Source organism: Echinops telfairi, unplaced genomic scaffold (assembly GCF_000313985.2).
Source record: "Echinops telfairi isolate 266 unplaced genomic scaffold, ASM31398v2 ScPeMD7_18;HRSCAF=68, whole genome shotgun sequence".
Classification (NCBI taxonomy): Eukaryota; Metazoa; Chordata; class Mammalia; order Afrosoricida; family Tenrecidae; genus Echinops; species Echinops telfairi.
Window position 1 is genome coordinate 7,865,170 of NW_022103915.1, and position 13,107 is coordinate 7,878,276.

The following is a 13,107-nucleotide window of genomic DNA, read 5'->3' on the forward strand; positions in this document are numbered from 1 at the left end:
GCCTACCCCAGGTCTCCATGTTGTGCACCTTCATAGTTCTTTTTCTCTGGCTCTGAAGCATTGGGAATTCGTTACCTGCACAGTTCCTTCTTTTCCTTTTCCCAGTCAAGCTGTAAGTCCCATGCAGCCAGAGACAGAGGCTAATGGGAGTGGCAGGACGTGCAGTGAGGAGTGCTGCCCCTGCCAGCAGGCAGCCAGACTTGGCAGTGCCCTCCCTTCACCCCCTGGGCCCTCAGAAGTGGGGGTGAGTGGGACTGTCTTGTGTAGTATGGCCTTCCTCTGTGTCTCCTTCATACATACACATGTGCACACACATGCAGAACTGGGCAGGGTCTGAGATCAGGTTTCTGTATCTGATCATCGAGGATTGGGAACACTAAATTGGAAAGCTGCATTAATGGTGTTAGAGGGCTGGGTTGGGGTCCTCGGGTTAATCCAGTGGTGTGGTCGTGAACCCGGTATCCCACCTCTAGTTGAATCTCCCAGACGTGTGGAAAGGAACTCATTGTACTACTATGTTACGTTTATGCATTTGGACTTCCTCCTACTCCTTTGTCCGAATTGTGGTTCTGCCTGCAAGTTCTGGGCAAGAACCAGCAAGAATTTTGACGTGAGATCCAGTCCTCTGCATAACAGGCTTCTGGGAGGTTAGAGGGGAGTCAGCAATGCCTGTGTTCTTTACTCATTCTCTCCAGTTTAAAGAGCCACTGCCCTTGCTTTTTGAAGCTGAACACAATAGGAGCAGATGAGTCATTTTGAGCACCCAGTTGTCCTCATAGGGCCTCCAGCTTCAGCGGGTTGACTTGATATGAAAGAGATCCAAGGAGTGAATACACCACGAATTGTGGGTATTTTGAGGAGGGGAGGTGTCAAGTCAGCCCCCAGTCTCTGTACTACTGATTCCACACCAGCAGTTCGAACATATACAAAGGGAAAAAGCAATGAAGTAGAGCCATCCCTCGGAGGCTCAGGAAGAACAGCGCCGTGCACACAGCATTTACCTGGCACTAGGTATGACCAGTAATCTAGAGATGCTCCAACATGTACCACAGCTTGTGTGCACAGAGGACCTGAGCATCCCTGGAGAGCCCTGGAACCAGCCTTGCCCGGGTACAGAGGGCTGGCTGGTTGCCTTGATGAGTCACAGCTCAGTACCATCCTAGAGATGATTCAAGGGCCACATGTTACCTATACATCTTAACCAGAGGCTCCGTTAAGAAAGGCCACATGGACACTTCCTTCAGGGGAACACAGACAGTGCTGACTGGGGTAGAAGGGAGCAAGCCTTTTTAGAGTGCGCTCTATTTTCTTAATGCAGCATATGAACACACACACACACACACACAGGTTCGAGTTTGCTATTTAAAAGTGTTGATAATTACATTGTGGAAATTGTGTGGAGGGCACATCTGACCTCATCCTTGTGAGTAGTGAGAGAGGAGGAAGCAAGCCAACACCGGCCCAAGGCCCCTTTCTCTGAGGCAGGGGTCAGACACACCGCCACCCCCAGGTTTCCCCTCCCTTCTCTGATTCCACCCAGCCCTCCCACCACACTCAGGAGTACAGGGCTTTGTTTGGGAAGTTAACAGGTGACGAGTCAGAAGCAGAAAGCTTTAAGGAGACAGTTCTCTTGTCTGCATTGGCTTGTCTCAGTTATAGCAGCAGGTGCCTCTCTCTCTGGTCCTCTGCCATGCAGCCCCTTAGCCTCTGCCCTGCTCAGGCAAGTATCACAAATTCCTTTCATGCTGATGAATGTTCAAAGGGCACTCAGCTTCACTCCTCCCATGGGCTGCAAAGCCTGCTAGCCCATCTCATGGTCTCTGCTGCCGCCACCCACCCCGTACCCCATCTCTTCTCAGGGACCTGGGGCGTGCTCGGTTCTGTAGGTTGTTCTCTTTTTTGGGGGGGGATGGTGCAGATAGTTGCAGTTACTGCTTCTGAGATGACCCACTCTACCCGGCAGGATGGGGAAACTGACCGTCTCTAACTCATTAGAGTCCCTTCACCCTACTTGTCTGCTCCCAGTGCCATTTGTAACTATGTGGTGGTTACAAAGACTTGGTAGACATGTCATCTCTCTTCGCCACACACATAACATAACACACAAACCCTGGAAGAGACTTTTAAGACCACACGGTCGATCTGTTTGTTTACTGGTAAGTAAAAACAAGGCATAGAGAGGGCATAAACAGATAGCACGCGTCCAAGGGCATAGAACTCTATACTGGATGGAAGATACAGTGTGTGATTTAGGTGGAAAATGCCAGAAGCAGAATTGAAATGTGTATGGTGAAGTATTGTATTCATAATTCTTAACTCCATCAGATCATCTTGGTTGAAACGGAGTGGGATTTGGCCTTATCCTATTAGGAGATGGGAAGAATTCCTGAGTCCGTGGCCCCGAGACCCCCTTTACACCCTGTGCAGAAACCATCTCTGGAAGCACTTTTGAAGGAAAGAGCAGGTCAGCTCCCAAAGTAGAAATTCACCCTTTGAAAAGTGCCCGTGGAGGCCCAAAGGCCAGCGAGTGACGTACAGGGCCTCAAAAGTTGCATGAGAAGTGTGGGGGCCGAACAACAACAGAAGCAAACCTAAACCCAGTGCCACTGAGTGGATTCCAGTTGAAGGGGGATAACTAGATGGAAAAACTGAGAAGGCAAACACAACAGAGCAGCATGGCCAGCACCACTGATCATTGTGTGTGGACCTTTTTCACGGGATCCTATTTGGCTGTAATGTACTCTTCCCAAAGATTTGTTTTTTTTGAAAGAAGGAAAGACAAGTGTGTGTGTGTGTGTGTGTGTGTGTGTGTGTGTGTGTGTGTGTGTGTATTGCATTGCTGTCTTCAAAGAACTGGTGGATGGGATTGAAAGCTGAGGCCCTCTATCAGCCTGGCTAATGTTGGGTGCTGTGAGTCTCTTGGCTGCTGCATAGGAGCACAGCACTGACACCCCACCCCACCCCACCCCCGCAGTTTTCCTAGACCTGGCCTTTGTGGAAGCAGAGCGCCAGACCTTCCCTCACAGAGCTCTGGTGGCCTCCAGCCAGCAAACTTTCAGTTAGCAGTTCCCAGCTTCCCAAGAGCAGCATCAGAAAGTTCTTGGGTGCTTGCATACCTCTGTGTGAGTGTGTGTTTTGTGGCTTCTTCACAACCCTTAAAGATAGGTTTAATGAAACAAGGTAATCATTAAGCTTTGTTGTAATGCTTCTTAAATATAGTATCAAACTTGAACATGAACATCTTAGCGGAAAAATGGATTTAAGGAGCTCTGGTGGCGCCGTGAGTGTGGCATTGGGCCACTAACCAGAAAGTCAGTGGTTTAATTGTACCAGCCACTCCTCAGGAGTGGTCATTGGGAGTTAGAATCCACTTAATTTAGGCAGTAGGCTTGGGATCAGTGCAGCGGTTGAGCACTTGGCTGCTAGCATGGCTCTGTGGTGAGCTACCTCTGTAAGGTTTACAGTTAAGAAAATCCTGTGGGCAGCTTACTCTGTCCACTGGGGTCACTGCAACTCAGTGACCCCGTGGTACACAATGACAGAGACTCAGAGAAATTACAATGTTAACTGTAGTGCTTTCTCTGGCCACCAGGTGGCATCATGGTTTTATGTCTGTGATTTGAGTGGGTTTTGCTGTGCAGTTACCAGTGAGAACTCAGAACCAAGTGAGAGGAGATGCTGCTATATATGTTATGTTCGCAAAGGAAATGTTGGCATGCTCAGTTGAATTACGAGAGCAAACAAACTGCACATGTTAGGATAATTTAACAAGCTGTGGCTCTGTCCTCCACTGCTCTGAACAGAACACGCAAGGTGCTCTGCACCTCTGTACAGGATGGAGGTGGAGGAAAGGTGAGCTGGCAGGGCAGTTTTCGTGGCATTCTTCCTGGTCAGCAGTTGGATTTGAGCCTCGGACTCCTGGGTGTTGAGTTCATTGGGTTCAACTGTGAGGCTGAGCCCAGGCCTACATCTGCCTCTAGCCCTTCACTACTTGCTCTTTCCTCATTAACCATTAAGCTAGAGAGAGGGTGGCGTTCAGCCTTTCTGACAGCCTGTCTCATGTTTCAACTGCTCTCTCTCCCTATGTAAGGCCTCATAGGTCAGACCAGCTACAGATATGGAGGTTCTGATTTGGGATGCGGGGAGAGGGAGGTGGGGGGAATGGGGAGCCTGTGCAAGTTACCTAACTTCTTTGAGCTTCCCTTCTCCCATCTGTGAATGGGGATAATAATAGAACCATTGGGGAGAATTAACACGATAATCCCTGGAAAGAGCTTAAACCCATGGTTGGCACATAGTCAACTCAGCCCTGAACAGCATAGCTGTTGGAGCTCTAGGAAGCGCCCTGCGGCCATCTCTGTGATTGACAGGCTGCTTGCTTTCCCAGGCAGCCCCCTCCTGACACAGCTGGGCCCTGTACCACTGTTCTCATCCCCTACCTGAGCACCATCGTAAGCTATTCTGAGAATCAGTCAAGTTTTGCTTTGGGGTTTGGGCCTGGTTTAATGTCCTGGTTTGTATGTAGCCAGTAGAGTGTAATAGGTATTTAATGAGGCTCTCGGACTTTTAAAAATAGGAACAGGAGCATGCACAGGCACCGTGTGTTCACCTATCTGCTTTCCCCATAGCGAGTTCTTGTCTCTTCAGAAACACTGGGCTTAAAATTGTACTTATTGTATAGTCAGAGTTGGGGATTTGTATCTGTATCCATCATAATTTAAGATTAAATATTGGCGTGACTGGAACTTCGAAGTTTTTTTTTTTTTTTTTTCCTTTTAGTTTTATTTTTTTTTTTTTTTTTTTTTTTTTTTAACATTTTATTAGGGGCTCATACAACTGTTATCCCAATCCATATACACATCAATTGTGTAAAGCGTATTTGTACATCATTTCTCAAAACATTTTCTCTCCATTTAAACCCCCGACATTAGGTCCTCATTTTTCCCCTCCCTCCCCGCTCCCCTCTCCCACATGAGCCCTTGATAGTTTATAAATGGGTATTTTGTCTGGAACTTCGAAGTTTTTAAACAACACTGTGCATGTGCGATAACAGACTTGTCAGCAAAGTAGTGGACAGGTGACCCGAGGTGGACTCTGTATCTGTGATAGGAAGACCGTCGTTAAATGACACAAGGCAAGCCTGCCCTTCTCTTACACAGGGTGCTCCCAGGGACTGCCCTGAGGGTTGGCTGGCAGCTGGTTTGGGCACATGCCCAGGCCCATGGGTTTCCTGGCATTTTCTAAAACAACGCCACATGGACCTTTGCTCATTGTGCTATCATGGCTCGCCTGACGATCCTCTGGCTCACCAGGACACCATGCCTCCCAGATTGCGGTTACTAAACTGCATTGCCCCTGCCCCCCCCCCTTTAAAATTCATCATTCATTGGGAGTAATATACTTATATCATTTCATAGTTTAATCATGTCAAGCAATATTGTACAATTGCTACCACAATCAGCCCTTTTTGCTCCACCCTCCTTCCCCAGTTGTTATCTTTAGTCTTTGTAGTGAAATCAAGATTACTGCCCCCCGCCCCCCCAAATGCAAACCAAACCCACTGCTTTTGCAGTCTGTGCGTGCTATGCGCTTGCAGCGCTCACCTGAAGAAGAGAAGGGAGATAAAGGGCAGTGGCTAGGCTGGCTTTCCCCCCCACTCTGCGGGGAGGCATGGTTGAGGGTATTGGCCGGCTTTCCCCCCCCACTCTGCGGGGAGGCATGGTTGAAGGTATTGGCCGAGTGTAAGCATACCTGGGTGATGGTCTGTGGCTGGTGCCCAGCATTGTGTGTGGGCCCAGGTTTAACTTCACCTTTGCCTAGGTGACTTGTGTCTCAGCATGCTCAGTTCTGGATTTCCCCATAGGTGTCTTAATTAGTGTGCCTGATTTCTTTCCAACCCCTTTATTGTGGCATGGGCAGCTAATTTTTTTTTTTTTTTTGCGCAGCTAAAAAAGACAACTGCCCTTTGTCCCTAATCTAATGACCTGTCAAAGGCAATGAGAAGAATGTGTTTGCAGATGATCACAGTTCTTCTACAGGTCATAAGGCTTGCCACCTGTCCACTCGTTTCATTACAACTTTCAGCGCCCCTGTCGGGATGGCAGCAAGTAACCTCACCCCAAAGTAGCTCTGACTGCACCTCCACTTTCTGGGTGAGCACCCAAAACACCCAAACAAGACATCATATCTGAAGGCTGTGGTTGTCTTGGACTCCGTCGCCATGAGAATGGCAGCTGGTTCCAGCATGGCAGTCATCATCTCTATCCCACGAGCCTGTGTCGCTGTCCCTGAACAGGGAGACCAGAAGAAATGCAAAGACGCCCGTCACTGTCAGCAGTGTCCGGTTGGAGACCGTAGGGACCGGCAGCTGGGCAGAGTACGATGTAGTCAATGTCTACTGACATCAGACTCCCGGCAGCCACTAGGGCTATGCGTGGCGGAAGTTTTGCTGCTGCCATTGTTGGCTCATTACGATCACCATTCAGAGGAGCCTTGAAGGCCATGAGCAGACAGCTAGGCTAGTAAGCCGGCCTTCTCCAGACTGGACCCTTGGCCACCATAGATGGTCTCTCAGGTCCTTACCTAAGTCCTTGTCTGGCTCTCCTGGGCTGCCCTGAACCTGCAGGTCTCCTCCAGCAGGACCCCAGCCTCACAGAGCCTGAGAGGTCCTGTTATGGAGTAAAAGCAAGCGACAGGGTTGGAAATAATCCCCCTTCTCCCACCCTTTTGTTATTTGCTGCTAGTTTCCAATTTTTGTAACAAACTGAGACCATTTTGTTTGTGATTGGGTGACTTCCAGGTAAGTTGGACTGGGACAGGACTGGGGTGAAGTAGCCAGGCAATTAGCAAGCATGGTCCCTATAAAGGCGCTGGAATAAAGACTGACCTGCACCGTAGGCGATCACTATCAGAATTGGATTGGCTTTCTCTTTTGTTAACGGAAACATTCTTTCCCAAATTATTAGAATACATCCTAATAGAAGAGTTTGAATTCTTGTTCACACTTGATTTCTTTTTCTTAAGTTGATTGTCAGTATTTTACAATTAAGATGATTGTTATGGTAGAATTGAATATCATAGTGGAATTTCGAAGATCCGACTTTTAATTTATTAGGTCTCTTCTGTTTGTGCTCAAGGAGTCTCAGGGTAGCCTAAATGGTGTCTTAATGGGTATGCCAAGACATTCAACTGTGTGCTTCATGAACTATGGATAACCTTGAGAAGAATAGGAGTTCAGAACACTACATTGTACTCATGAGGGACTTATATATACATGGATCAAGAGGCAATTGTGGGAACAGAACAAGGGAATACTGCATGGTTTAAAATAAGGAAAGGTGTACATCAGGGTTGTATCCTCTCACCATACTTATTCAATCTGTGTTGCGCAAATCATCAGAAAAGCTGGCTTATGTAAAGACTGGCACCAGGATTGGAGAAGGCTTCTTAACCTGCAATATGCAGATGACACAACCTTGCTTGCTGAAAGTAAGAAGGACTTGAAGCACTTGTTGATGAAGGTCACGAATTGCAGCCTTTAGTATGGATTACAACTCAATGTAAAGAAGACCAAAATGTTCACAACTGGACCTCACATCTTCGACTTTCAACATGATAAATGGAAAATAGGTTGAAGTTGTCAAGGATTTTGTCTTGCTTGGATCCACAATCAATGCTCATGGAAGCAGCAGTCAAGAGACCAAAAGATGTGTTGCATTAGGGTAAATCTGCTGCACGAGACCTCTATAGAGTGTTGAAAGGCAGGGCTATTACTTGGAGGACTAGGGTGTGCCTGGTCCAAATCCATGGTATTCTCCACTGCCTCCTATCCATGTGAAAGTTGAACATTGAATAAGGAAGACCGAAGGAGTCTGTGTAGTTGAATTGTGGTGCTGGAGAGGAATATTGAAAGTACCATGAAAGTGCTGAAAGGACAAACCGATCTATCTTGGAAGAGGTATGGCCAGAGTGCTCCTTAGAGTCAAGAACGGTGAGACTTCTGATATACTGTATTTTGGACATGTCACGAGAGACCATTCCCCAGAGAAGGACATCATGTTTGGTAAAGTAGAGGGGCAGGGGAGGAGAGGAAAGCCCCCAGCAAGCTGATTGACAGCGTGCCTGTGACAGTGGGCTCAAGCGTGGGGGATAGTTGTGAGGATGACACAGGACCCAGGTAGGGTTCCGTTCTCTTGTGCAGGCGGTCACTATGGGTTGGAACTGACTCGATGGCACCTCACAGCAACAACAGCAATCCTAAAAAAGAATTAAAAGGGACCCCCGTTTTCTCCAACTACTAATAGTGGAGGAAAATGATTGTGTTGGCACAGTTAAATTCCAGGACCCTCAGTAGGGAGGAGCCCACGGGCTAGTGTCCCCTTCTTGTAAAAAATGATGTGACCTTGATGGAGCTTGTGTTGAAAAGTAAGTATATGTTTTTTTTGTTTTATTTTGTCTTTTATTTCCATTTTTTTCACAAATTTTTCAGTGCCCCCTCACATATAATTTGGAATTCATTGCTAAGGTGTTTTTATACATAACAATAGCTTGCTTGTTCTTCACACTCAACTGTGACTAAAAATGAATCCCGATTTTATGTTTCTTTTGACTTAAAATAATTCTTTGTTCCAAATAATGCTGTTTGTCGTAGGAAATCACGGTGAAGCCAAGTTTGTTTGTTGATTGGTTGGTTAAGAAGAGAATGTAATTTGACCCTCTGGCCAAAGTGAGATTCTTTGATAAGAGTGCTCTTTGGTTTTCTTCTGGTCTCTGCATATTAGCCCAATACATGGCAGATTTGGGGAGGTGGTGGAGGATGGTTGTGTGTGTGTGTGTGTGTGTGTGTGTGTGTGTGTGTGTGTGTGTGTGTGTGTCTTTTCCAGGAGGTTAAGGACACCCTACACCTCCATTTTTTGACTCATCCCACATTTTGTTTTTCAGTGGACGAATACATTGCCATTGCTAAGGAGAAGCATGGGTACAACATGGAGCAGGTAATAACATGAGTTTTTATTGTTAAAAGTGGGTTTTATAGCCAACCCATTTTATTTTCTTCTTCTTTATGTAGAGTAGTAATGCTTCCTAATTAGCCACGTTGGGGTGGTTGGTTACTAGTGGTATAAGGCGCTTTTGGTGTGTAGTGTTTCTCATTGTGCTATTAACCGCAAGGTCAGCAGTTCAAAATTACCAGCTGCTCCTCAAAAAAATGATTAGGCTCTCTGCTCTGCTCAAGGGTTACAGCCTCTGCCACCCACAGGAGCGGTTCTTCCCTGTCCTGTAGGCTCCTGTGGGTCGGAATGGACTTAGCACAGGAGCTCTGGCCCCGCTTGCTGGGAGGAGAGTGGATGAGGGCCCTACATTTCTGCGGGTCCCAGAAGAGGACAGTGACAGGTGTAGGTGCCTTGTCCTGTCTCATCTCTAATGGGCACAGGCCTGCCAAACTTCTGCTTGTGTGATCTCCCCACCCAACCAGCCTATGATCATATTCAATAATGTGGAGTGTTTTAAGGTTTGTTATTCTGAACCTCATTTAGGTTAGAAGACTCTGGCCGCATTGTGGAGTGTTGGTGGGAGCCTGTGGATGAGAAATCCACGAGAGGCTGTGTCTTTCTCCGTTAGACAGATTCTTAGCTACAGCGGCGTTCCTGATGGTTATGGCAAGCCCATAGGTTAGGGCATCGACCTCGGCCCTACAGCCTGTCTGCTGTTGCCCTCATGTACCTGTCCAAAGGACAGAGGGCCCGGGATTCTCGGTTAGCTCCAAGTGTGCTCTCTCATTCATGCTTGGCCTCACTTTCAGTCATTCTGCCGTGGAGCAAGAGGCCATTCCCAGGGCCTTCCCAAGCAGACAGTGATGTTTCAAATGCTGTCTCTGACCCTGCCCCACCAGACTCTGAAATCCGGTTTAGAAAGTGTCAATGGGTGGGGGAGGGCGTACAAAACACCTGTGGGAATTGAAGGAAATGGGTTTTCAAAGGCGTGGGAAATTTTCTCAGGACAGTGTGGCTGAATTATACTTCTTTTGTTACTCATTTGTTCCTGACCCATTTGTGTGTGTGTTCTCCTTTCTGAGCTTAAAAAAAAAGTTTACATCTGAAGTGGTTTTTTGTATTTTGTATTTCCTTTTACAAAAGGAGCCATACCATTGAGAATGTCTGTCATTGACTTGGCCCTTTCATAGCAGAGGCTGGCATGTGACAGGCAGAGGGGTATGTAGCCACTGATTGGGGTTTGGCTGCTGCCACTTGCCAGGAACTTGCCTGGCCCTTCTGTATTCTAATCTGAGACATGGGGATGATGGGACTTACTTCGCTCACGGTGCTCGTGAGCTAGACAGACCGTGTAACCATGGCTGCTGTTGAATGCCAGCCAAATACCAGTTAGCTTTTTCTTAGTTTCTCTGGATGTGAAAGAATACATGCTCCTCTACCACCTGCATCTTCATTTCAGTGTTTCATTAAAGTCTGTATGTGCTAAAATGTCACTGGCTTCATTTTTCCAGGCTCTTGGGATGCTGTTTTGGCATAAGCATAATATTGAAAAATCATTGGCTGATTTACCCAACTTCACCCCCTTCCCTGATGAGTGGACAGTGGAGGATAAAGTCTTGTTTGAGCAAGCCTTTAGTTTTCATGGAAAAACTTTTCATAGAATCCAACAAATGGTGAGTACAGAAGATCACCCCTTGCCCCTCTCTGCCCCCTGCTCTGCTGACCTGGGAGTTGGGGGCCCGATCCTCAAAGCCTGAGTGGGTCCCCAGCTGTTAATAAAGCACAACCAGCTAAATGGAGCCCTAGTGGCTTGTAAATCACATGTTGGACTGCTAACTGCAAGGTCAGCAGTTTGAAACCACCTGCTACTCCTCAAGACAAAGATGGAGCGTTCTGTGCCTCCTATAACGTTACCGGCTGTGAAACCCCAGGGACGGTTGGTTCATCCCTGTCCTTGGGTGCCCGTGGGTCGGAATCATGGACCCCTTAGAGTGAGCAGCTGTCTGGTGGACGCTCTCATCCAAGCTTCCTGCCGGTTTGCATGAAGCACGCAAGTGAAACATTTTGAGATGAGAGGAGCCGAAAACTATGCTAAAAAGATGGAGAGTGGAGACTGATTTCCTTTTGAGTTATAATTTGTAACTGACTTGGCCCTCTGAAATGGAATGACTGAAGAAAGCCTCTTTTACTCGGGCTTTCTTGCTTACAAAGGGCTGTGACTTGCTCCGGAGTGTGTGAGTGGCTGCCAGTAAAGTAGCCAGCCGAACACCCTGGATTTTTCCAGACCGGCTTTAAATCTGGTTTAGATTTACATAATTGGTGTGACCCTTTCCCCCTTTATTTTGTACTTAGCTTCCTGACAAATCTATCGCCAGCCTAGTGAAGTTTTACTACTCCTGGAAGAAGACCAGGACCAAGACCAGTGTGATGGACCGGCATGCCCGGAAGCAGAAGCGTGAGCGTGAGGAGAGGTCAGCGTGGGGTGGGGGCTCCCCCATGTGCCACTAGAACCCTCAGCAAAGGTGGAATGACCAGGCTTCTCCAGAATCCAGTCCTTGTGTCTGAGCTAGGCTAGGTCCCAAGGGCACCTCTCTCCCTGGGCTTTCTCTGGTGGCTCTGCCCATGGTCAGGGGCTCCTTTCCACTGGAGTGCACAGCTCCAGGGGCCACTGGTGTGTCTGCTCCTAATCCAGAGCAACTGGTTCTTTCTAGGTTGAAATGTACCTGTCGTGTCTCAGACATGCCCAACATGTTTTTATGTTTGCCGTGTAAAAAGAAAACCTGCAAAAACCGGCAGCCATTTATTCCTGGCCCACCCTGTGTTTCATGTCTGGGAGGAAGAGGGGCGTGTGAGAACTCTGGTCAGTCGTTGGACCGTCTTTAAGGAGAGCTGACTCCCTCCTGAGCGTCACTTTCTCACGGCCCCTCTCTTGACTTGGTCCCAATTCCCGCTGCACCGAGTAGTGGGAATCACTGAGCTCACGTTCCAAAGTGATCTGGGGACCCTGCGTGGTGCAGTGGGCATGTCAAGACTTCGAAGTTTCTGCGTACACACTCACAGGCATGTGAGCCTACTACTGTCCCTTCGCCCTGACCGGTTTCCTTAGCTCGCCCGTGAAGATGCTGAAGCCCAGAAGGCAGGCTGATGCTGGCTGCCATACTGATCGGTGGCGGGGTGTGAGAGTGTGGGTGACTCAAAAATGATACTGTCCACCACATTTTCACACTCTGGTATTTTTATAAAGTAATAATATGAGACCGGATGGCAAGCTCAGAGCCCTTATCTTCTCAGAACATTATTTTATGATCTCAGCAGAGTGTCACATGAGGATGGGTGGGAGACCTGAAGTCTCTCTGGGCCCCAGTATACGATGAAGAATATTGCTTTTTCCATCTCTTAAAAGCTCTTTTGAACTTTCAGTGTTTAGCACAAATGTGTCTTGGTCTGCAGCAAGCCCCCTCTGGCGGTCTTTGTGAGTCAGCACATGTCCAGCAGAGGTGGATACAGTAATTCAGGTGTTCTGCAGCAACCTTTGATTGGTGGAAATATTTTTGTCTTTGCTCATAATAGATTGAGTTTAATGTTTCTTGTAAGTTGGACCTGTTATTAGAAAGAGGCTCCAGTCTGCTAAGCAAAAGTCAGACTTAAATCAAGAACTAAGAATGGGCTTTGTTATAGCTCTTGCTGCCCAACGGCTTACCTTTGCTGGGAATCCCTCCTCCTGGGGCCCTGCACCACAACACACACCCGAAGGCGCTCTCGGGCGGGGACAGAGCTCCCTGAACCCAGACCTTTGTGTGTATGCTGTGCCCCAGGAGGGTGGGACAAGGGGGCAGGTGAGTGCCCAGGTTGGACTTGGCAGCCTGCGTGCCCTGCCACTAGCACTTCCCACTTGTTTAAGCTGTCTGTGAGCGGATTTTGCAGGCAGCGGCTTCCGGGAACGTGGGCGTTATTGTTTTTTAAGTAGAGTCCCTGCTTTTGGAGGGGGTGGGGGTGGGAGTGGGAGTGATTTAGTACAGCATGGAAGGATGTAGTGTGTATACAAGTGTGTGAAGTCTCACACAAACGCCTGCTTACGCAGGCTCCTGTGGGGAGCCGTGCATGGTCCTCCCTCGGT

The 13,107-nt window shown here is 47.9% G+C and overlaps 1 protein-coding gene across 1 annotated transcript in view; it reads left to right on the forward strand.

The window, feature by feature from the left end:
- RCOR1 (REST corepressor 1) overlaps window positions 1-13,107 on the forward strand; it is a gene marked incomplete at its 5' end in the record, with an annotated part of 113,832 nt that overhangs the window by 80,849 nt on the left and 19,876 nt on the right. Inside the window, 3 exons of the mRNA XM_004699107.2 lie at window positions 8,941-8,993; window positions 10,502-10,663; window positions 11,343-11,461. Of these exons, the coding sequence (XP_004699164.1) occupies window positions 8,941-8,993; window positions 10,502-10,663; window positions 11,343-11,461 (334 nt within the window). The remainder of the gene's footprint in view (window positions 1-8,940; window positions 8,994-10,501; window positions 10,664-11,342; window positions 11,462-13,107) is intronic.